Genomic DNA, 26278 nt, shown 5'->3' on the forward strand with positions numbered 1-26278 from the left:
ATCAGGAGTGACATGGAGGAACCTCACATGATGTACAGTACATGCAGTTCTCTAGGAGTAGACCCCATTAACCCCAACCTCCATCTCTTGCCCAGTACCGCTTTGTCATCTGATCCCTCTGCACCTGGAGGAACCTTTTACGGTCCCTCACCTTCCATCACCCCTCATACAGATCATAGCGTGTGTTACGTTTGTGGGAAATTCTTTACCAGGAATGAAACTCTCACCGTACACCAAAGATCTTACACGGGGGAGAAGCCATGTTCTGTGTGCGGGAAATGCTTTCTTAGAAAATTGTGCTTCACCAATCAAGAAAAGCCCCATACGGAAGAGAAGCCGTACGTTTGTTCGGAATGCGGTAAATGCTTCAGCCAGAAGTCCAATCTTACCTTCCACCAGCGGATTCACACCGGCGAAAAGCCGTATTCTTGTTCCCAGTGTGGTAAATGCTTTAATGTCAACGCCCGTCTTCTCCAGCATCAAAGAACTCACACCGGGGTGAAGCCGTATTCGTGTTCGGAGTGCAGAAAATGTTTTACGGAGAGCTCGGCTCTTGCAAAGCACAAGAGAATTCACACGGGGGAGAAGCCGTATTCGTGTTCGGAGTGCGGCAAATGTTTTACTCAGGGGTGCCACCTTGAGTTACATAAGAGGACTCACACCGGGCAGAAGCCGTATTTATGTTCGGAGTGCGGGAAATGTTTTGCTACCAGTTCAGCTCTTGTTAATCACAGAAGAACTCACACCGGGGAGAAGCCGTATTCCTGTTCATATTGCGAGAAATGTTTCACCCGGAAAAAAAATCTTCTGTTGCATCAGAAAGTTCACACTGGGTAAGATCCATATTCGACAACGTGAAATCATTAATCCGGTGCGGGAAAGGTTCTCTCACTGAAGGTCCACACAAACCTTAAACCACATGTTTTCAGAGATTCTTATCCTTGCGTCACATCCTAGAGCTTCCCGGAGAGTTCCTTTCTGCCGGAAGGAGACCACTATACATATGTTTTTGCCTACTTGTTAATACGAACAATAACAATATGGGTTTCATTCCTTCTGTGTCTGTTTTCATTGTGTTAACCATTATTTGAGGTTTATACAGTTGGTGTCCTAGGCACATGGTCAGCTATAAAATAGAGATGATAGAAATAACACACACCTGTCACTGGTCACCATCAGCCCACGTGCCGGAAGACAAACCTCCTTCATAAAGTACAGTCCAATCTTCTTGTATGGGCAACAAAAATGTACTCAATAGGTTGCATAGTCGTGGCTTCGGCTGTGATGTCATTCAGCTCGGGAGGGCCCGGTCATCGTCACAGAGGAGTATGTCCAAAGGGGGTTGGGATTACATAGGGGTGAGTTCTGAATTTTGACCAATTCCTGCTATCCTGGCCTTGTCAATGGACATTTGGTGAAGAAACAGGTCCGAAAATTCTTGGTCCATCCAGATGTAGGCTCCGTGCGGGAAATGCACAAGCAGACAGCAGTGATTCCTCTACGCATGCATGGGGGGTAGCGCTGGATTTCTCTCTTTCAGCATTTGGGGGATGGAGAGAAAATTGTACCGTGTATGGCCTCTTTAATGTTGGGCTTACAGAAAGGGTTAGTGTTGGGGTTACAGGTAGAGTTGGGGTGGGTCAGTGTTAGGTTTACAGAAAGGGTTACTGTTGGGATTAGAGTTGGGGTTGAAGTCACAGCAAGGGTTAGTGTTAGGTAGGGATGCACCGATACCGGTAGTCCCATTCCGGAGGCCGGGCCGTGTGTAATGACTCGCTACACGATTATCAAGGAAGCCGTCTCCCCGCTCCCGTGTCATCAGGCGACGAGGAAGCACGGAGCCAGCTTTATGGCTAATCATGGAAGCCGGGGGGCGTGCAATGACTCGTCGCCTTTCTTCCTGATTGCCCAGCTTCCCGACAAATCAGGAAGCTGGGCGGCTAGTCATTAAATGTTGCCCGGCTTCCTGAGTGGCCGGGAAGCCAGTGTTCTGTCGAAGGCTCCAACTCGTCGAAATCTGTAACTGTAAGGGTTACAGGGACGGTTAGGGTTACAGGGACTACGGTTAGGGCAACAGAGTGGGTTAGTGTACGGGTTCCAGAATGAGTGAGGATTAAAGATAGGGTTACAGGGACGGTTAGCGTTACAGAGTGGGTTAGTCTACGGGTTCCAGAATAAGTATGGGAATTAAAGATAGGGTTAGGGTTACAGGGATGGTTAGGGTTACAGGGAAGGTTAGGGTTACAGGGACGGATAGGGTTACAGGGACGGTTAGGGTTACAGGGACGGTTAGGGTTACAGAGTGGGTTAGTGTACAGGTTCCACAATGAGTGTGAGGATTACAGATAAGGTTAGGGTAGGTTAGGGTTACAGGGACGGTTAGGGTTACAGGGAAGGTTAGGGTTACAGGGACGGTTAGGGTTACAGGGAAGGTTAGGGTTACAGGGACGGTTAGGGTTACAGGGAAGGTTAGGGTTACAGGGACGGTTAGGGTTACAGGGATGGTTAGGGTTACAGGGAAGGTTAGGGTTACAGAGTGGGTTAGTGTACGGGTTCCACAATGAGTGTGAGGATTACAGATAAGGTTAGGGTTACAGGGACGGTTAAGGTCCAGGTCCCAAGAAGGGATTGGGTGGGGATTAGGGTTACCGTTCTGTTAAACACATGAACAACCTGTACTAGTGATGGTCTCAGAGGGCAGCACATGACGTTGGATCACCAGTCAGTTCTTCTGGATCGGGTTTAAACAACATTTCATCAAACGTAACAATACAAAATCACCAAGTGGTACTCATGCCTGACAACGATGGCCGCCTATTAGCACATCGTTACCTGAGGTGGTCGATGATAATTTGCCTTCATCTATAACACTGTTGGCGGTTCATGTAACTGGGTCGCAGGGCAGGACTTTAGCTGTCTCCAGCGGGCACACGCTTCAGTCAGCATGGAGTACAGAACCGTGCCGACCTCATTTATGGTGGAGATAGGATTCTCAGCCTTAGGTAAACCCATCTGGGTACATGGGCATTGCCTGTTAGATTGCAAGCTCTTGGGAATAGGGATGAATTGTACAGTCATCAGGAACATGCTGCCCAATCAGTAATGGTCCAACAATCATCTCACGGTGCATTGTCACTTCGATCGCAAGCTCTTGGGACTAGGCCTGATGCCTTGTACGGTGTTCAGGAACTTGATGCGGAATCAGTAACGGTCCAGCAATCATCTCACAGCTCCGCGTCTCCTGAATCTGTCCAGTCCATGGACACGGGGCGGCGCCATGCCTAAGGAGTTCCTGCTCATGCTTTGCAGGCCTGGGTTCTGCTCACACCAGTAGAACTCTAAGTGTCGTCATACGTGTCCATAGCTGACCATGCTCTGGAAGTATTGGTGTCATTGAGTCCAGGACGGATGGGGGTGACCCATTTTCATTCATAGGGCGCCTCTGTACACAATACTGAACGACGAATGTCTAATGATGACAGAACACATCCGGCATTATACAATAATGAAAATACAGAAATCACTTCACGTAAGACACGGTGCTTTACATCCCAGATACAGCCTGACATTATATAGAGACACTTCCCCTAGTTATCTATAATACAAATATGATTCCAGCTCAGGCTGGGTACATGGAGACCCCCCACTGTCCTGAGGAGCTCTTTGTCCTCTCTATGGTCATTATTCTCCTCCTTTGGTTTATTCCAGTGTACAGCCAGAGCCACCACTAGAGGGCGAACAAGGAAAAGTCCTCAGTGCCCTTGGTGGCCATTTTGTTGTAGAGCAAATTAGGAGGAAGAGGAAGGCTTGTTCACTAGCATCCTGGAAGGGAGGCTGGAGAGTGTGCACCCGGTGAGGAGGAGGTCATGATGAATTCTTATTATGATATAACGGGGTCCCAGCACTCTGTGTGGACTATGGGGGGGGGGGGGAATCATGTGATCGGGGAGTCAGGTCATGTGCCTTACATAAAGTACTCATGTAGGATCGTTTCTTTCAAAACTGGGCTCCATTGTGAATTTTCTTTTTGTCTGTTCCACAGATATTGTTTTATTTTGCTATTTTGGACTTTGATATTCCTTTCTTTTTTCCTTCACAGTGAGACCCGTCCTTTTCCAACCGCGTGGAGTCTATCGGGGACATTAATGTGGTAGAAGGTGATCCTAAAGAAGGAATCCTTTCAAAAAGGCCCATCCATTGACCCCTCCCCCCCTCGCAGCGGGGTTACAGAGTATCTAAACAGCACCGGATTGAAGATGGAGACGGAGCGCGGTCACATGACTGAGAGGATATTAAACCTCACCCTGGAGATCGTCTACCTGCTGACCGGAGAGGTGAGGAGGATTCTGGGAGGTCACATGACATCACTCTTATCTCTAATAATAAAACACAGACCTGACCGGAGAGGTGAGGAGGATTGTGGGAGGTCACATGACGTCACTCTTATCTCTATTAATAAAACACAGACCTGACCGGAGAGGTGAGGAGGATTCTGGGAGGTCACATGACATCACTCTTATCTCTAGTAATAAAACACAGACCTGATCGGAGAGGTGAGGAGGATTCTGGGAGGTCACATGACATCACTCTTATCTCTAGTAATAATACACAGACCTGACCGGAGAGGTGAAACTTATTGTAATGAGAATTATGTTGATGAATCGAGGAAGTTTAATCTGCTTTGGATGGTGACATAAGTTGTGTTTTGGCTTTTCATATAGAATTATATCACTTTCAAGTTGTCTGATGGCTTAGTTGCTTCCAACATGATGAAGATCCAAAACCCCGACATAGATCCTCCATCTCACTCCCTGAGAAAGACCAAGAAGGTGGAAGAAGTCACCAGCGAGATGATTGAGCTGCTGACGGGAGAGGTGAGCGGTGTCGGGGATTCTGGGACATGATCCAGGAACATACAAGGGATGTGTCTGGATGGTGACTGTATCATTGTGTGTGTCAGGTTCCTATAAGGTGTCAGGATGTCTCTTTCGATGCAGAAGAAGATAAATATTTAGGACACCGGGAGCTCTTCAAGGACGTCATGACGGAGAACCGGCCGCCCCTCACATCACCGGGTAAGGTATCTATCCCTCGAGATACACACATCATCTGATATAAAGACATAGAAACAATCTATTCAGTCAGTGTGTGTGTTTCCTACAGATGTATCCAGGAACAGAAATACCCCAGAGAGATGTCCCCGTCCGCTGTATTCCCGGGATTCCACACAAGAACATCAGGAGATCCCTCAGACCCATCCTCTGTATTCCCGGGACTCCACACAGGAACATCAGGTAGATGGAACTTAGCATCCTAATGATAACTAATACTATGTTTCATTCAGAATATAATGCAGATATTGTCCTCTGTCTTCTCATACTTTTTGTTCCCTTAAAGGGTTTTTTAAACCCTCCGGTGTTTTTGCATATATATATATATAAGTCTTGCAAGCAGTAGATATATGCAAAAAAAAACCACTTTAAAAGCGGTTTAAGCTTACCTGTGTCTTCCCCGCACGCTCCCATCCGAAAATGTTAAAATTCTCGGGCGGCCGCAAAGCATCTTGGGGCGGGCGCATGCGCAGTTCACATTTTTGTCAGGGATGCGAGGAGAGACGCAAGGTAAGTCTATGGACGGCATGCACCCGCATGCAGACACCGTGGGACAGGAAGTGGCAGCAAGGACAGAGGAGTCAGCGCTGGTTCGGAGACCCGCCGCAGTGCTGGAGGGACAGATGAAAAGGACAGGAAAGAAGAGGAAGATCGGATTAGGAGACATCATTTAAGGTAAGTGCTGACATTAATATTGGGGGGAGGGGTGGGAAGGTTTGCCTTTAATGTCACTTTAAGATGACAGGAGTTCCTCAGCAGGATCTGGTGGAGGCTTTTCTATATTTGAAGTATCTTACTTTGTGAGGCAATACTGCTTTTATGTTCAAGAACCGTTTTATCCCTGTGTAGGGTACACTGGACGTAAACTGGATTGACTGTAAACCAGAAGTTAAAGAGGAGCCAGAAGAGCTGTATGTGACGGGTGATGAGCCGTGTAAGGAGGAGGAATGTTCTCCAGAGATCAGCACAGGTGAGTCAGTAGACAGTAATGGGGGGACGGAATGTGTCTAGTGGGGGGAGTCAGGAGCCATCAGCCTCTATTAGACTCCGGCTCTACTCCTCACATCATGTCATTGTGTGTTACCAGCCAAGAGAAGTGACCAGTCTCCCCCCACACACACTCTCTGGGGTCTCTCATACATCTCAGTACAGGGGGCTTCACTCTCATCTTTATTCACAGACCCCGGAGACACTCAGAGGGACGTCAAAGTTGAGAAGACGGCAGAAGAAATACACCAACAGACTCACACAGGCTTTCCGCCGACGGATCCAAACAAGCCGTACTCCTGTGCCGAGTGCGGGAAAAGCTATATGAAAAATTCTGGCCTTCTGCGACATCAGAGAGCTCACACCGGGGAGAAGCCGTATTCATGCTCGGAATGTGAGAAATGTTTTGCTATGAACGCAGATCTTGTACAACACCAGAGAACTCACACAAGGGAGAAGCCGTATTCCTGTTCTGAATGTGGGAAATATTTCATGTGCAAGTCAAATCTCACTGTACACCGTTTGACTCACACAGGCTTTCCGCCGACGGATCTGCACAAGCCGTACTCCTGTTCAGAGTGCGGGAAAAGTTTTAAGTTTAATGCTAGCCTTCTCCGACATCAGAGAACTCACACAGGAGAGAAGCCGTATTCATGCTCAGAATGCGGGAAGTGTTTTACGATAAATGCTGGCCTTCTCCGACATCAGAGAGCTCACACCGGGGAGAAGCCGTATTTATGCTCGGAATGCGGGAAGTGTTTTGCTACGAACGCATATCTTGTTCAACACCGAAGAACTCACACGGGGGAGAAGCCGTATTCCTGTTCTGAATGTGGGAAATGCTTTAGTCAGAGGACCAGTCTTATTTTACACGAGAGGGCTCACACAGGAGAGAAACCATATTCATGTACGGAATGTGGCAAACATTTCAGGCAGAAGTCAAATCTCACTCTCCACCGATGGACTCACACAGGCTTTCGACCGACGTACAGGCACAAGGCATACTCCTGTTCCGAGTGCGGGAAAAGTTTTACGATAAATGCTAGCCTTCTCCGACATCAGAGAGCTCACACCGGGGAGAAGCCGTATTCATGCTCGGAATGCGGGAAGTGTTTTGCTATGAACGCAGATCTTGTACAACACAAGAATACTCACACGGGGGAGAAGAGATATTCTTGTTCTGAATGTGGGAAATGCTTTAGTCACAGGAGCAGTCTTGCTTCACATGAGAGAACTCACACTGGGGAGAAGCCGTATTCATGCTCCGAATGTGGGAAACGCTTTAGTCAGAGGAGCAGTTTTGCTTTGCATAGGAGAACTCACACCGGGGAGAAGCCGTTTTCCTGTTCTAAGTGTGGGAAATGCTTTAGTCAGAAGAACAGTCTTGTTTTGCATGAGATAACTCACACCAAGCAGAAGCCGTCTTCATGTTCATAACGCAGCTTCCATTCAAGCTTGAGGATACCATGCCGTGGTATTGATGTGGCGCACGTCACCTTAAAATTAGAACAAGAGCCAGTTTCTGTTACTATTCCGAGATCCCTGAAAGGCCGCAAGACTGTCACAACGTTTCTGGGTCACTCCCTACTTGCTTTGAACGGTGACTGATGAACAATTCACTCTTCCCACACGCCTAATAGACCAATACCAATAGACCAATATCCCGGCCTAATACAACACCGAACCCACTGAGCATGCACCAGTGTTGAAGGATCCCATCTACAAACGCTTTCCAGATCATTGTCTCTGCTCACATGTCCTTGCTATCTCCCCGCCATACCTGGAATGTGTTCAACCTTCGGGGAATGGGCCAACCTGATGTAGAAGAATCTGGCTACTACCCTTCCTGATCCGGTCTTTGTAGAAGGTTTAGAGCTTATGACTTCGGCCCGATACTATGACGTAGATGGATTAGTTGGCATTGTCCCAAAGGAGTCCCTATCAGTGAATATGCAGAGAACTCTTTGGCTTCTCCAGATGTACAAAACGCACGCTATGCATGTCTATTGAAGGTCTACATCTTTCTGGTTCCTCTTCGGATGCCCTCATAGGATGCCATGGGGGGGGGGGGGGGTGTTTTGCTATTTGTGTATCTGGTTCTTGTAGTAAAACCAAGGAAACTGACCCAATAGTATTTGTTTGCGTTTTTACTATACAACAAAAGTACTACATACACAAAGCTAATTTGTTAAAGGTAAAAACTAGGGATGCACCGATGCCGTCATTTTCGAGTACCGATATTTTTTTCCCGGTTCTCGCACCGATACCGAACACCGATGCCTTGTGCCCCGATTATCCGGAAGTCGGGTGGCGGATCATGATCTGTCGCCCGGCTTCATGATTGTCTTTGAAGCCGGTGTTCTAGTGAAAGAACTCAGGCTTCTCTTGCCGAGGCTGCCTAGCAACAAGTGAAGCTGACTTCCTAGCCATTCAGGAAGCTGGGTGGCACGTCAGACCCGCCCTCCTGCTTGGCTAGGAAGCCGGCTTAACTTGTTCTAGACAGCATGGCTTCCTGATCAATCAGGAAGCCGGGCAGCACCCTTATGACTCGCGCCCCGGCTTGGTTATGATGCCAGGCTGCTTAGCAACACGTGAAGCCGTCTTCCTAGCCAATCAGGAAGCCGGGTGGCACATCAGATCCCCCTTCCGGCTTCCTGCTTGACTAGGAAGCTGGCTTCACTTGTTCTAGGCAGAGTGGCTTCCTGATTAATCAGGGAAGAGGGTCATTACACGCTGCCTGGCTTCCTGATTGGTTAGGAAGCCAGGCTGCTTAGCAACACGTGAAGCCAGCTTCCTAGCCAATCAGGCGCCATGCTCATATCGGAGGTGAGTATCGGAGCATTTGGGTGAGTATCGGTGCATCCCTAGTAAAAATAATATAAAATACAGACGGCTACAATACATACATACACATGCATACATTCCACCCTTCTCTAGCACATGCAATGGCTTCTTTAGGAGGATACACTGAAAAGTCTCGGGGGGAAAATGGCTTCTTGTCGTGGCTTAGTGTTGTCCTCTGTTCCAGTGAGGAGCTCTGGTCAAAGTTCCTCAGTGAAGTCCTCCTAATGGCTTCTGCCCATCCATCTCTATCCTTGTTGCTCCCGTTCACTCACATGAGGAATACACGATAGGTCCAAAGAACACAATCATATCTTTCTCAGGATTGCGGTTGGATGGCAACTGAAGTCTCTTTGAAGGTGATAAACAGCGGCTGTAACACATTTCTGATGCTCGGGTGAGATAAGTCATTTCCAGGGGCTACAAGCTGGAGTTCTGCTCTCTGCCTCCTGCCCATTTCATACTATTCAGCCAAGACTAGCAGACCTCCATGCTGCTCTTGCAGATCTCTTGAGCCTGGGGGCTATTTTTCCTAAGGCAGAAAGGTTTCAGAGGTTTTATTCCAACCTATTCAAAAACCAAATGCCCCATCTGCCCCATCATGGATCTGATTGTTTTAAAGGTCCAAACTAGAATGCACCAGGTCTGTCATAGCCTGCCTATATGTGGGGGACTTTACAGCCTCCGTAGATATCCAGGATGTGTATTTTTATGTCCCCATTGTTCCATTGCATCCATGCTATATCTGTTTTTGCTGTGGGAGCTCAACACTACCAGTTGGAAGCCCTTCCATTTGGTCTGCCCTGGTTCAGCAAGGTATTGACATCTATGCTAGCCTCGTGATGCACCCAGGGTACTCCCATAATGGGATACCTACACAATCTCTTATGGAGGGAACGGTTAGCGCAGATACTGACCAACAATGTCATGCAGAGAGTCTAGACGTTCAAAAGGTTTGGTTGGATCCCGAACGTTCAGAAGTCAGTGCTGGACATACCTCTTGGGAGTATGTGGGTCTCCTCCTAGGCACAGCTCAAGCCAGACTTTTTTGTCTGGCTCCAGTTCCTCAAAGAAATCATGGGAAGGAACCCAGTTGGAACTGTAAAACAATATTGTCCGAATGCAAAGGAAATATCCGGATCAATAAAAGGCGTGGAACATCAATCAACTAATAGAAACATCCTACACATAAAATCCCTGATAAGCCTGTTTATGAGAATCTCAACCATTGGATAAGATGTGAGGATAAGCATAGATCCCAGACTTTATCCATGCATCCCCGAGAGGGTTAGGCCATATTGACAAAACTCCAAAGAGGAAGCCATAGAAGCCTTCTATTTAAGGACAATGGCTATCCTTGCATAATACAAGAGAAGACTTAAGAAAGTCCTTGCGATACGAGTCTGGGGCTACTGGTTCAGCCAGACCCAAGAGACAGATCTCGACTATAAGAGGGATCATAGTGGTGGTGACCGATGTTATAAAGGTTTGTACTTCCTGCCAAAATGTCTGAATAACCCGGCACGTCCATACCATATGAATGAAGTCAGCATAAGCCTTGGAACACCTCCAGCACTGCGAGGGTAAATTCTGTGTATTTTATAAATGAACCCGATGGACGATCTTGAAGTATATCAACTTATATCTAGCAGAGACCAAGTTTGTAAGCGGATAACCCCACATGTCCTCCCCCATTTCCTGTGAGTCAACACCCGAGGCATCTGAGAGCCATTGAGAGCGAATACTGTTCAGACTCCCGTGAACAGGAAGAGTTTTGTACGTCGAGGATAGAGGTTTGTTCAAACCCTCAGAATGTAGGAGAGATTCCACTTCATAGGGTATCAATTCCAACTGCTCTACACCAAACTGGGCATGGAAGACGTGTCGCAATTGAAGGTATCTAAAGAGGTATTAGGCCATTTAAACCTCTGTTTCAGTCTAAAGTGAATGAGACCACGGTCCTCTACTATGCGTGTTAGAGTTTTTATACCCCCTGAAGCCCAAATTACTAGATCTGGGATGGCATAAACGTGCCTCAAACTGGGGTTCAGCCATAGTGGTGTGTGAGGGGAGTATCTGCATGGTGGGACATTGAATTTCTTATGCGTTAGGTCCCAGGCCTTTATCATAGCCAGCATGGTAGTAGTGAGATTATAAGGTGCCGATCCACCCCTATAGAGAAGGTTAGTGAGAGCTTCATAGGACCCCGCACACGCAGCCTCCGAAACCATAGCGGCATTCGACTTATCCAAAATCAGCCAAATTATGTGCGTGACAAAGTAGTGCCACCCGGAAATAGAAATCTGGCCACACCCCCATGTTGCCAAAGTCTCTGTAGAAGTGATAGAGGAACATTTGGACAATTAGGCCCCCAGAAAAAGGGTATAGTCAAATAATCCAGCTGTTTATTGTGAGGGAATCCAGGTAGGGGCAGGTCTCTGTACATAAAGAACAATGGACAAAACTTTCATCTTGACTCCATTTAGTCTCCCAAGAAGGAATAAAAAGGAGATTTTCTAATGCTTTGAATTTGCCTTTGATGGTAGATAGCAGAGGAGTTAGGTTCAAGCTACAATAGTCAGTAACCGTAGTTATCGGTACAGCCAAATAAGTTATTTCAGCAGCCCAGCGGAGCGGAAGATCCGGGTCTGCATGAGCTTTAGCCTCAGCAGCAATCGGGATTTGTCCCAATACACCCGGAGTCCGGGAAAAGGCCAACCAATCGAGATGGACCAGCATCTCCCAGCATTAAGATAAGGTCATCCACATACATTCAAAATCTTATTTTGTAAAAAAGTACGGCCAATGGTTTTCGGTAGATACCGGTTTTTCGATATCTATATTTATTTTTTCAGTACTCGCTGATACCGGAAGTCATATTAAGGAAGCCGGGCAGCGTGTAATGACTGGCCGCCCGGCTTCCTGATTAGTCGGGAAGCTGCCCAATCAGGAAGTCAGGCAGCGAGTCATTGCCCGCCCACTGGCTTCCTGATTGGCCAGGAAGCCAGCTCTATACTTACTCGTCACCTGGTGGTAAGGGAGAATGGAGACGGCTTCCCGGCTATTTAGGAAGCTGGGCGGCGAGTCATTACACGCTTCCTTAATGGGACTTCAGGTATCGGCGAGTACTGAAAAAAAAATATAGATATCGAAAAAACGGTATCTACCGAAAACCATTGGCCGTACTTTTTTACAAAATAAGATTTTGAATATTAATATGAAATCTCATGACACTTTGTACAAGACGCTCCTCTCCCCCCACGTACTCAGTCCACTTTGCCGAAGAGGCAGTACTCTGAGCGGTTCCTCCAGTATGAGCAGCCCAAGTCCAATCTAAGCAAGTTGCCATACGGTCCACACAAGCTGGGTCTCCGGAAGCAGGTTCAATTTTAGAAATCTTTATCCGAAACAGAACACTGGTCCTTTGACGCCCAGAAGTGTTTCAGGGCCTGTGGCACAGGTCGGGGTGCCAAATGTGGACCTCCAGTGCTCCAGGTTCAACAACAAACTGGACGGGTTTGTCTGCAGATGCGGAGATCCTTGTGGGGGAAGGAAGCAGTGGATGCTCTGGTGACTCCGTGGAACCAATACCGCTTGATCTATGCTTTTCCTCCTCTGAAACACCTTCCTTATCTTTGGATCAAGGTGGATGACATTCAGGTGATCTCAGCTGGCCCAGAAATATCACAATGGCTCCTCCTGTAAGTAGTTCATCCTCTTGTTTTGCAGATCTGGATTTCATTCACACCAGTAGAGCACTGAGGGTCATTGAGCGTGTCCAGAGCTGACTCTTATCTGGAAGTATTGGTGTGAGCGCCATTGTGTCCAGGATGGATTTGGATGACTCCACCCTTCTTGCGCCTCTGTACACGATACTAAATTTGGAATCTGTAACATGACGGACAATGGAAGATAAACAAATCACTTCAAGGTAAACATAGTGCGTTACATCACAGATACGGCCCAATATTATAAAGACATGTCCCCCCAATTATCTATTATATAGTTATAATACAAATAGGAACAAAAGGTACATAGAGACCCCCTCTGTCCTGGGAAGCTGTCTGTCCCCTCTATGGTCATTATTATTCTCCATAGATCCAGTATGGAGTCACCACTAGAGGGCAATCGTCTGCCATGCGAGAGGAGGAAGTCTCCTCAGTTCCGGGGGGCGGCGGCGGCCATTTTGTTGTAGTCTGGAAGAGGCGGACAGAGGAGTTTTTATGTGAAATAAATTTCCTGCTGCTTTGTGTGGCCAGTGAGGAGGAGGTGGTAATATCGGCTTCTTATTCATTCTTATTAGCAATTTCTATAGAAGGGGCTGTCTGTGAGTTATTGGATCACGTGTTTTGGATAAAGTGGAAGAGCTGAAATTCAGGCAAATATCAAATCTGGGTCAATGTAGCCATTTTGTTGTAGACCAGAATAGGAGGAAGAGGAAGGATATTTTACTCCTAAAGTCCTGGTAGAGATGTGACCGTAGAGAATGTGTACCCGGTGAGGAAAAGGTAATAATGTCTTCTTATTATGATAATACGGGGTCCCAACAATCTCTGAGATCTGGATGGAGGGATCGTGGGATTGGGAGGGGGGGGTCAGGTCATGTGCCTTATATAAAGTACTCAGGTGGGATTGGTTCATCTAAAATTGGGCTCTGTTTCGGGGTGTTCCTGGGAAATTTCTTATTGGTCATTCTGTAGATATTCTGATTTTAGTTTTACTTTCTTCTTTTATGTATTTTCCTTCACAGCAACTCGCCTTTTTCCAACAGCGTGGAGCCTGTCGGGGTCAGTCATGTGGTGAAAGATGATTCTGCGTTCTTTATAGGAATTTAGAAAACAAAAGTGGGAGGATCCATCTATTGGCCCCACCATATATATTGAGAGAGCTACAAGAGTCATCCCTGCATACGATACGGTGATAGATGCCTTGAGAGAGGTGGTTTGTCCCCCCGAAACATTGGACGCTTCGTAAAGGGCCCTGGCAGAGCCAAAACGAAGACAAACACAATTCCCAAAAAAACACCAAACAAAAAAAATCACCTGATTGAAGATGGAGAAGGAGCGCGGTCACATGAATGAGAGGATCTTAGACCTCACCCTGGATATCATCTACCTGCTGACCGGAGAGGTGAGGAGGATTCTGGGAGGATTTTGGGAGTCAGACATGACATCACCTATCACTATTTTGCAGTGCTGACCAGATAGGTGAGGCTTTTAAGAAGGTCACATGACATCACTCTTATCTCTATTACTAAAACACAGACCTGACCAGAGAGGTGAAACTTATTGTAATGAGAATTATGTTGATGAATCGGGAAAGTTGAATCTACTTTGGATGGTGACATAAGTTGTGTTTTGGCTTTTAATATAGAATTATATCGCTTTCAAGTTGTCTGATGGCTTGGTGTCTTCCAACATGATGAAGATCCAAAACCCCGTTATAGATCCTCCATCTCACTCCATGCACTGTGGAGAGAGGTTGACTACCTCTTCTCCCTGGAACCCTGTTGCCAGCTCTTCAGCTGGGATCAGTAGTTCCTCTGCATCAGCCTGCTGTTGGGGAGAGGGGCCATCTGCCCCGGTTCCCTGGAGCTTCAGAGGTGCTGTTGGTGCTGGGCAGAGGTCAGCAGTGCTCTGCCCTGATGCCAGCTCTTCTCCTGGGGTTAGTGGCTCCAAAACCTCTGTGGTTGCTGGGGCATGCTGTTGAGCAGTGTCGAACAGTCTTTTGTATGCCTGTTCCAGCTCCCATTCTTGTGTAAATAAAAAGTCCAGATCAGTTCTCAACCCGAGCTCACTTGGGAGTTCCAACTCCCTAAAATCACGTATGTCCTCCCACCTCCACTCCTGTGCACTCCCAAATTGTGGATCCTCCTGGAGCGCCTCAAATATAAGTCCCGGGCCGCCGAAGTCATAGCCCTCTGTGGGATCATCCCTGTGTAGGGTACACTGGATGTAAACTGGATTGACTGTAAAACAGAAGTTAAAGAGGAGCCAAAAGAGCCGTATGTGGGTGGTGATGAGCAGTGTAAGGAGGAAGCTGAAGATCCGTCTATGATGGATGTTGAGCCGTGTAAGGAGGAGGAACGTTCTCCAGAGATCAGCACAGGTGAGTAATAAACACCAAATCCAGAAAAGAGTCCCAGATTCTCCTTGTTCAGTCACTACAACAATCTCTTCTTCTCCCCCCTCCTCTGTCAGTAGACAGTAATGGGGGGACGGAATGTGTTTAGTGGGGGGAGTCAGGAGCAATCAACCTCTATTAGACTCAGGCTCTCCTCCTCACATCATGTCATTGTGTGTTACCAGCCAAGAGACGTGACCAGTCTCCCCCCCACACACACTCTCTGGGGTCTCTCATACATCTCAGTACAGGGGACTTCACTCTCATCTTTATTCACAGACCCCGGGGGGACTCAGAGAGACATCAAAGTTGAGAAGACGGCAGAAGAAATACACCAACAGACTCACACAGGCTTTCCACCGACGGATCCGCACAAGCCGTACTCCTGTTCCGAGTGCGGGAAATGCTATAAGGTAAATGCTAGCCTTCTCCGACATCAGAGAGCTCACACCGGGGAGAAGCCGTATTCATGCTCGGAATGTGAGAAATGTTTTGCTATGAACGCAGATCTTGTACAACACCAGAGAACTCACACGGGGGAGAAGCCGTATTCCTGTTCTGAGTGTGGGAAATGCTTTAGTCAGAGGACCAGTCTTGTTTTACACAAGAGGGCTCACACAGGAGAGAAACCATATTCATGTACGGAATGTGGCAAACATTTCATAAACAAATCAAATCTCACTTTACACCGACGGACTCACACAGGCTTTACACCGACGGACGGGCACAAGGCATACTCCTGTTCCGAGTGTGGGAAATGTTTTAAGAAAAACGATAGCCTTCTCCGACATCTGAGAGCTCACACAGGGGAGAAGCCGTATTCATGCTCGGAATGCGGGAAGTGTTTTGCTATGAACACAGATCTTGTACAACACCGGAGAACTCACACGGGGGAGAAGCCGTATTCCTGTTCCGAGTGTGGGAAACACTTTAGTCACAGGACCAGTCTTGCTTCGCATGGGAGAACTCACACTGGGGAGAAGCCGTATTCATGTTCGGAATGTGGAAAGTGTTTCAGTCAGCACAGCAATCTTACATTGCATAAGAAAATCCACACCAAATAGAAGCCGTAGTCATGTTCATAACGCAGCTTCCATTCAAGCTTGAGGATACCATGCCGTGGTATTGATGTGGCGCACGCCACCTTAAAATTAGAACAAAAGCCAGTTTCTGTTACTAGTCCGAGATCCCTGAAAGGCCGTAAGACTGTCACAACGTTTCTGGGTCACTCCCTACTTGCTTGAACTGATGAACAATTCACTCTTCCCACACGCCTAATAGACCAATACCAATAGACCAATATCCCGGCCTAATACAACACCGAACCCACTGAGCATGCACCAGTGTTGAAGGATCCCATCTACAAACGCTTTCCAGATCATTGTCTCTGCTCACAGGTCCTTGCTATCTCCCCGCCATACCTGGAATGTGTTCAACCTTCGGGGAATGGACCAACCTGATGTAGAAGAATTTGGCTACTACCCTTCCTGATCCGGTCTCTGTAGAAGGTTTAGAACAGTGGTTCTCAACCTTTCTAGGGCCGGGACCCCTTGGTAACATTTGCCAAGTTGTGGTGACCCCCAACCGTAAAATTTAGGGATGCAGCAATACTAGTATCTGTGTGGGCTCTGGGACTCTCTGATGGCATCCAGAGCGGCCTCTGTGGTGCCTAGTGCGTCCTCTGTGGTGCCCAGTGCGGGCTCTGTGGTGATCAAGCACTCACCTCCCCTCACTCCTGCCTGCTTCCCTCTCTCTGATCTTCTCCGGCCGCTGCTGCTGCAGCGCCATCTAGGAGTACTGACACTGCTGCGCTAGGAGGCTGAGGAGCCTCTTACCTAGAGCAGCACAAGGCACGTGGGGACCCCCTCAACTGTGGGTTGCGACCCACAGGTTGAGAACCACTGGTTTAGAGCTTATCCCATCAGCCCCGATACTATGACGTAGATGGATTATTTGGCATTGTCCCAAAGGAGTCCCTAAATATTTTTTTGGTGTTGAGTATGAGTACCGATATTTTTTTTTCCGGTACTCACCGATACCGAACACCGATGCCTTGTGCACCAATTATCCGGAAGTCGGGTGGCGGATCATGATCAGTTGCCCGGCTTCATCATTGTCTTTGAAGCCGGTGTTCTAGTGAAAGAACTCCGGCTGCTCTTGCCGAGGCTGCCTGGCTTCCTGACCAATAATTGCACCTAGCAACAAGTGACGTTGCCTTCCTAGCCAATCAGGAAGTCAGACGGCATGTGATGACCCGCCTCCCGGCTTCCTGATTGGCTAGGAAGCCGGCTTCACTTGTTCCCAGGCAGCGTGGCTTCCTGATCGATCAGGAAGCTGGGGCGCAAGTCATGAGGTGCCGCCCGGCTTCCTGATTGGTTAGGAAGCCAGGCTGCTTAGCAACTTGTGAATCCGGCGTCCTAGCCACTTTGGAAGTCAGATGGCACAGTATGAGCCTGCTTCCTGAATGGTTAGGAAGCCAGGTTTTTCGGTTTCGAGTAGGAGTACCGATATTTTTTTTTTTCCGATACTCACCGATACCGAACACTAATGCCTTGTTCCCCGATTATCAGGAAGTCGGGTGGCGGATCATGATCTGTCACCCGGCTTCATCATTGTCTTTGAAGCCGGTGTTCTAGTGAATGAACTCCGGCTTCACTTGTTCCAAGGCAGCCTGGCTACCTGAACAATCAGGGAGGAGGGTCATGACGTGCCGCCCGGCATCCTGATTATTAAAGGAGAACTATGGGGTTAAGGCTTTTCCCCATAGTTCTCCTTAGGGTAACGGGAGGACACAAACTAGCATCCTCCCGTCACCCTAGGCTCAGTATACCGCGAGCTGCTGCTCACAGCATACTGAGACGCCCCAGTATCAGCTCGCGGTATACTGAGACACCGCAGCTGAAGCGGATGCCGACAATTATGTCTGGATCCACCCAGCTGTGTGAGTGACAGCTGGCTCTGCCTATCTAGAGGCAGAACCAGCTGTACCCTCCCCCGTCCGTTCCGCCAGTCAGCGCTGGCGGATCGGGGGGAATCCAGTCCCTCCCCTGTCACGGCTCTCTGCAGGGATAGATAGAGAAGTGAGCGAACGCCAGTATGTGTTCGCTCACCTCCCGATCTACTGAGCCGACCTGTGACAGTCTCATTGTCACAGGTCGGCTAGAACTAAGAGGTGAGTGAAAATCACTCGCCTCATACTTCTCCTTTAAGCCAGACAGCTTAACAACATGTGAAGCTTGCTTCATAGCCAAACAGGAAGCTGGGTGGAACGTCATGACCTGCCTCCCTGATTGGCTAAGAAAGCCAGGCTGGTTAGCAAAACGTGAAGCCAGCTTACTAACCAATCAGGCTCCATCCTCCCTCGGCACTGTTCCGCTGTACTCGGAGGTGAGTATCGGAGCATTTGGGTGAGTATCGGTATCGGTGCAAGGGTTGCCACCTTTTCTTCAAGTGAAACCCGAACACTCTAGCGCCGCACGCGGCAATTTTTTTTTTTTTAATATAGAGGAGAGGCAGCCAGGGGAGGGAGTGATGAGACCAGCTAGAGAGGACAACAAATCCCAGCAATACATTTTACAGCAATACAAAATAATATGAAGCTACATACTCTGTGTTGTTCTGTGTTGACGCACTGATGTCTCCACGTGGCCTGGTGGGTTGTGCGGGCTCTCGTGGTGGGCTAAATGGGCTATGCTGTCTCACCAGGGGGTCCACAGGTGGGCAGCACGATGTCAGGGAGCTGGAGGAGGAGAAGGCAATGACAGATGCGTCTGTGGGGGTCCTCGGCAAGCACGATCTTAGGCAGCCGAATCTGCCTAAAACCCGGCCCTTCCTCTGAGCTGCGGGCACCTGTAAACAGACACAGGCTGCCGGCAGCTCAGAGAAAGATCCGGGTTTAGGCAGATGCGGCTGCCCGAGATTGCACTTCCTAAAGACCTCCACAGACGCATCTGTCAGAAAATGTAAAATGCCGGTGTCGGCACTGAGTGTCTTGTGTCCGGGTGCCCACTGGCTGGACACCCGGACACAAGACTCCAAAACCAGACTGGTGGCAACCCTTAAACCGCGCCCATTTGCTCTCACTTCCTATTGTTCCTGCAGGAAGTTTAGAGAAATCTTTAGAATGGCAAGATTTACCTCACTTTGGCATACCAAACCATCCTGATTTCTGCCAGACTGTCCTGGGATTTCAAGAGGCGTAACTAGAACCTTCAGGGCCCCGGTGTAAGAAACCATGAAGGGCCCCCACAACCCTAATCTGTGCATCCCTAGTAGAGACAATGGAAAACACAGACTGCTACAATACATAGATTGATAAATCGCGTGGACTGCGCTGCTGCTCATAAATGCGCATAAACTTCCACACAATGCCTACATTCTCATGAACATACATTTTCAAACATAATAATCAATCTGACAATATTCAATAGTAGTCCTTAGTAAATCCATCTCCCGACTCCCGATGTGATAAGATAACTGAGGACACGCCCACCAGAGATCCGCGACCGTATAACTCAATGGTCAATAAACGTCATTGTGGGGAGTGTCTCTCGTGGACGGGATATTCACTCTTCTGATGAAACAGATCCTCCTTTTCGTATTACACGGCAGGTGCCGTTCACTCAGCGAGGGCAGAAATCCAATATAAAAAAGGAAAAAATGCGCCAAATTGTGAAGTAGGTAAAAAAAAAAAAAAAGAATTTATTGCAATAATAAAACACACTTACAAGATCGCCGGAATGAAATCGCCTTCCAGCAAACAATCAATCGATCCCGCCTAAGCAAACCGGAACCAGAAATCCACCTGCTAATCACCTATGGTGTAACCTTAGTACGTGTCCTATCCTTTCCGACGCGTTTCGTCCCTTGACTTTTTCCAGGAAAGGTTCACAGACTGAGGTATAGCTCGGGCTTCCTTATATAGCCCAAGGATGAATCATCGAATTGCCTCCAGAGGCCACTAATAGACTTCACACGTTAGCAGTGCACGCAGTGGATTTATCTACCAGGGCCCAGTTGCAGCTGTGACCCTGGTAGTTCTGCCACTGACTCCAGCCTGTAGAGGAACTAATCCCAGCAATACATTATACAGCAATGCAGAATACCGCCAACTATAGAGGACTACAAATCCCAGCAATGCAGAATACCACCAACTATAGAGGACTACAAATCCCAGAATACCCCTAACTACAGTGGACCACAAATCCCAGCAAAACATTATACAGCAATGCAGAATACCACCAACTATAGAGGACTACAAATCCCATCAATACATTATACAGCAATGCAGAATACCGCCAACTATAGAGGACTACAAATCCCAGCAATACATTATACAGCAATGCAGAATACCTCCAGCAATAGAGGACTACAAATCCCAGCAATACATTATACAGCAATGCCCAATACCACCAGCTATAGAGGACTACAAATCCCAGCAATACATTGCTACATAGAGGCTGTGCAGATCTGACTGTCCCGGATTGCCTTTGTAGTTGGTACGCGATGCGGGACGGTCACAATCCGGCAGAGGCGGCACCCTCTAAACAGGCATATTAGATGGCTGCTCGCGGGCACCTCTAGGGGTCCTAGCGAGGAGGAAGCGGTTACATGCCGCCCGGCTTCCTGATTAGCCGGGAAGCTTAATCCATGCTTCCCGGGGGATGCCGGATGTGGACCTCCAGTGATCCAGGTTCAACAACAAACTGGACAGGTTTGTCTGCAGAGATCCTTGTGGCAGAAGGAAGCAGTGGATGTTCCGGTCACTCCATAGTACCAGTACAACCCGATCTATGCTTTTCCTCCTCTGAAACACCTTCCTTATCTTTGGATGAAGATGGAGGGCATTCCAGTGATCTCAGCTGGCCCAGACATATCACAATGGCTCCTCTGACATCTGTCCAGGCCACGGACACAGAGCAGCACCTTAGCTAAGTAGTTCATCCTCTTGCTTTGCAGAGCTGGGTTTCGTTCACACCAGTAGAACACTGAGGCTCATGCAGCGTGTCCAGAGCTGACTCTGATCTGGAAGTATTGGTGTGAGCACCATTGTGTCCAGGATGGATTTGGCTGACTCCACCCCCCTAGCGCCTCTGTACACGATACTAAATCTGGAATCTGTAACAATGACGGAGCTATCCTGCGTTATACAATAAGGAAGATAAAGAAAACATAGTGCGTCATATCACAGATACAGTCTGATATTATAGAGACATTTTCCCCCAATTATCTATCATATTGTTAAAATACAAATAGGTACATGGAGACCCCCTTCTGTCCTGGGAAGTTGTCTGTCCCTTCTATGGTCATTATTCTTCTTCATAGATCCAGGTTGGAGTCACCACTAGAGGGCAAATGTCTGCCATGCGAGAAGAAGTATCCTCAGTTCTGGAGGGGTGGCGGCCATTTTGTTGTAGACCAGAATAGGAGGAAGAGGAAGGATATATTACTCCTAAAGTCCTGGTAGGGATGTGACCGTAGAGAATGTGTACCTGGTGAGGAAAAGGTAATAATGTCTTCTTATTATGATAGTACGGGGTCCCAACAATCTCTGAGATCTGGATGGAGGGATCATGTGATTGGGGGCGGGTCAGGTCATGTGCCTTATATAAAGTACTTAGGTGGGATTGGTTCATCTAAAATTGGGCTCTGCTTCGGGCGTTCCCAGGAATTTTCTTATTGGCCATTCTGTAGATATTGTATTACGAATCTGGTCTGGGAGACTGGATGGTTGAGGAGGCTTCCCTTGCACCTCGTGTCTAAAAGCCTTTGAGGATGGTGACAGAGGCCAGGCAGACACCGAGTGGGACGAGTGCCAGTAGTTATGAAACCGTGCAAGTAGAAGGGTAATCCAGAATTCAAAGTCGAGGCAAGCCGAGGTCAAAATCCAGGAGGTCAGTTGCAGTACCGAAGGAAGAGGCAGAAGAATAATCAAAACAGTCCAGGGTCAAAAAGGCAGGTGGCAGTCAAGGCAGGTAGTTGAGGCAGGAACGGGTCAAAATCCAGGCAACGGCAATCTAATATTCAAGACAGGAAACAGGAGACACAACACAGACAGGAGCTGATAAGACAATCCAGCAAGTAAGTGACAGGCTGGCTTGGTTTAAATAGGGAAGTGAACTAATCAATTATGTCACTTCCTGTGGGCCTTTGGCACATTTTTCTTAGAACACGCTCCATCTGCGCATCACTTCCTGTGCGCCTTTGGCACATTTTTCTTAGAACACGCTCCATCTGCGCATCACTTCCTGTGCGCCTTTGGCACATTTTTCTTAGAACACGCTCCATCTGCGCATCACTTCCTGTGCGCCTTTGGCACATTTTTCTTAGAACACGCTCCATCTGCGCATCACTTCCTGTGCGCCTTTGGCACATTTTTCTTAGAACACGCTCCATCTGCGCATCACTTCCTGTGCGCCATTCTGCGCGTCTTTCTGTGGGAAGTGGTCGTTGTGCGCATGCGCGTATTCTTCTGCCTAGCGGTACTTGGCGCATGCGTGGAACGGGCATGGTGCTTACACATAGTGACTTCAGACTTCAGTTTTCCTTTCTTCATTTATGTCTTTTCCTTCACAGCAACTCGCCTTTTTCCAACAGCGTGGAGCCTGTCGGGGTCAGTCATGTGGTGAAAGATGATTCTGTGTTCTTTATAGGAATTTAGAAAAAGAAAGTGGGAGGATCCATCTATTGGCCCCACCATATATATTGAGAGAGCTACAAGAGTGATCCCTGCACACGATACGGTGATAGATGCCTTGAGAAAGGTGGGTTGTCCCCCGAAACATTGGACACTTAGTAAATGGGAGACCCAAAACGAAGACAATTCCCAAGAAAACACCTAAAAAAAACCCCACCTGATTGAAGATGGAGAAGGAGCGCGGTCACATGACTGAGAGGATACTGAACCTCACCCTGGAGATCGTCTACCTGCTGACCGGAGAGGTGAGGAGGATTCTGGGAGGTCACATGACATCACTCTTATCTCTAGTAATAAAACACAGACCTGACCGGAGAGGTTAAGCTTATTGTAATGACAATAATTTTATTAAATTGGGGAAGTTTTTATTCTATTTTGGATGGTGACATAAGTTGTGTTTTGGCTTTTAATATAGAATTATATCGCTTTCAAGTTGTCTGATGGCTTGGTGTCTTCCAACATGATGAAGATCCAAAACCCCGTTATAGATCCTCCATCTCACTCCCTGAGAAAGACCAAGAAGGTTGAAGAAGTCACCAGCGAGATGATTGAGCTGCTGACAGGAGAGGTGAGCTGTGCCGGGAATTCTGGGACATGATCCAGGAACAGACAAGGGATGTGTCTGGGTGGTGACTGTATCATTGTGTGTGTCAGGTTCCTATAAGGTGTCAGGATGTCTCTTTCGATGCAGAAGAAGATAAATATTTAGGACACCGGGAGCTCTTCAAGGACGTCATGACGGAGAACCGGCCGCCCCTCACATCACCGGGTAAGAGGAGACTTTCATTTCCTGAGTATTGAGGATCCCCCTAGATACACACATCCTCTGATATAAAGACATAGAAACATTGTATTCAGTCAGTGTGTGTGTTTCCTACAGATGGATCCAGGAACAGAAATACCCCAGAGAGATGTCCCCGTCCTCTGTATTCCCGGGATTCCACACAGGAACATCAGGAGATCCCTCAGGCCCGTCCTCTGAATTCCCTGGACTCCACACAGGAACATCAGGAGATCCCTCAGGCCCGTCCTCTGTATTCCCGGGACTCCACACAGGAACATCAGGAGATCCCTCAGGAACATCAGGATGATCAGGTAGATGGAACTTAGCATCCTAATGATAACTAATACTATGTTTCATTCTGAATCATAATGTAGATAATGTCCTATGTCTTCTCATACTTATTGTTCCGGTAAGATGACAGGAGTTCCTCAGCAGATCTGGTGGAGACTTTTCTATATTTGAACTATCATACTTTGTGATCGTTATTGAGGCAATACTGCTTTTATGTTCAAGGACCATTTTATCCCCGTGTAGGGTACACTGGACGTACACTGGATTGACTGTAAAACAGAAGTTGAAGAGGAGCCAGAAGAGCTGTATGTGACATTTGATGAGCCGTGTAAGGAGGAGGAACGTTCTCCAGAGATCAGCACAGGTGAGGAATAAACACTAAATCCAGAAATGAGACCAGTCTCCCCCCACACACACTCTCTGGGGTCTCTCATACATCTCAGTACAGGGGGCTTCACTCTCATCTTTATTTCCAGATCCCGGAGACACTCAGAGGGACGTCAAAGTTGAGAAGATGGCAGAAGAAATACACCAACAGACTCACACAGGCTTTCCGCCGACGGATCCGCACAAGCCGTACTCCTGTTCCGAATGCGGGAGATGTTTTAAGAAAAAGGCTGGCCTTCTCCGACATCAGAGAGCTCACACAGGGGAGAAGCCGTGTTCATGCTCCGAATGCGAGAAATGTTTTGCTATGAACGTAGATCTTGTACAACACCAGAGAACTCACACGGGGGAGAAGCCGTATTCCTGTTCTGAATGTGGAAAATGCTTTAGTCAGAGGACCGGTCTTGTTTTACACAAGAGGGCTCACACAGGAGAGAAACCATATTCATGTACGGAATGCGGCAAACATTTCAGGCAGAAGTCAAATCTCACTATCCACCGACGGACTCACACAGGTTTTGCGCCGACGGACGGACACAAGGCATACTCCTGTTCCGAGTGCGGGAAAAGTTTTAAGAAAAATGATAGCCTTCTCCGACATCTGAGAACTCACACAGGGGAGAAGCCGTATTCATGCTCGGAATGCGGGAAGTGTTTTGCTATGAACACAAATCTTGTACAACACCAGAGAACTCACACGGGGGAGAAGAGGTATTCCTGTTCCGAGTGTGGGAAACGCTTTAGTCAGAGTACCAGTCTTGTTTTGCATAGGAGAACTCACACTGGGGAGAAGCCGTATTCATGTTCCGAGTGTGGGAAATGCTTTAGTCAGAGGACCAGTCTTGTTTCGCATGGGAGAACTCACACCGGGGAGAAGCCGTATTCATGCTCGGAATGTGGAAAGTGTTTCAGTCAGCACAGCAATCTTACATTGCATAAGAAAATTCACACCAAATTCACATAACGCAGTTTCCATTCAAGCTTGAGGATACCATGCCGTGGTATTGATGTGGCGCACCAGCCAGTTTCTGTTACTGGTCCGAGATCCCTGAAAGGCCGCAAGACTGTCACAACGTTTCTGGGTCACTCCCTACTTGCTTTGAACGGTGACTGATGAACAATTCACTCTTCCCACACGCCTAATAGACCAATACCAATAGACCAATATCCCGGCCTAATACAACACCGAACCCACTGAGCATGCACCAGTGTTGAAGGATCCCATATACAAACGCTTTCCAGATCATTGTCTCTGCTCACAGGTCCTTGCTATGTCCCCGCCATACCTGGAATGTGTTCAACCTTCGGGGAATGGGCCAACCTGATGTAGAAGAATCTGGCTACTACCCTTCCTGATCCCGTCTTTGTAGAAGGTTTAGAGCTTATGACTTCGGCCCGATACTATGACGTAGATGGATTATTTGGCATTGTCCCAAAGGAGTCCCTATCAGTGAATATGCAGAGAACTCTTTGGCTTCTCCAGATGTACAAAACGCACGCTATGCATGTCTATTGAAAGTCTACATCTTTCTGGTCCCTCATAGGATGCCCTCATAGGATGCCATGGGGGGGGGGGGGGGTGTTTTGATATTTGTGTATCTGGTTCTTGTAGTAAAACCAAGGAAACTGACCCAATAGTATTTGTTTGCTTTTACTATACAACAAAAGTACTACCTCAACCTGGTCACCAGGATTTTGGTCAAGACCTTCAGGTCATAGTCTAATAATGAGATAGGAAGAGCAAGAGGTCATCTCAGAGAAGAGATCACCTTACTCAAGCTAGTTTTTTTTTACTGAACACAAGAAAAGTTAGACATACAGTGTGATCAAACATTTCACAGCTTCCTGGCGAGATGCCGCATAACAGTCAAACAGCTAAGATGCCATACTGTACAGTACAATACAGGGCAGACCGTGTTGGTGGTAAGTCCCACTCAATCCCTCAGTAGATCCATACATAGAGAGTAGCCTGTCCATTAAACATGTCAACGGAGTGGGTATGTAGCTCGAATGGCCCTTCAGGTCGATGACCTCAGCCATACATGCTGTACATTTGGG

General features: G+C 47.7%; 1 protein-coding gene across 1 annotated transcript in view; it reads left to right on the top strand.

The window, feature by feature from the left end:
• LOC108796638 (zinc finger protein 850-like) overlaps positions 1–26278 on the top strand; it is a 36680-nt gene continuing 10402 nt past the window's right edge. Inside the window, exons 1-6 of the mRNA XM_018568137.1 lie at positions 1–833; positions 1180–1186; positions 6390–7514; positions 15437–15767; positions 15870–16103; positions 24466–25174. Of these exons, the coding sequence (XP_018423639.1) occupies positions 13–833; positions 1180–1186; positions 6390–7514; positions 15437–15767; positions 15870–16103; positions 24466–25174 (3227 nt within the window). The 5' untranslated portion in view covers positions 1–12. The remainder of the gene's footprint in view (positions 834–1179; positions 1187–6389; positions 7515–15436; positions 15768–15869; positions 16104–24465; positions 25175–26278) is intronic.

Source organism: Nanorana parkeri, unplaced genomic scaffold, assembly GCF_000935625.1.
Source record: "Nanorana parkeri isolate BGI_ZX_2015 unplaced genomic scaffold, ASM93562v1 scaffold1142, whole genome shotgun sequence".
Classification (NCBI taxonomy): domain Eukaryota; kingdom Metazoa; phylum Chordata; class Amphibia; order Anura; family Dicroglossidae; genus Nanorana; species Nanorana parkeri.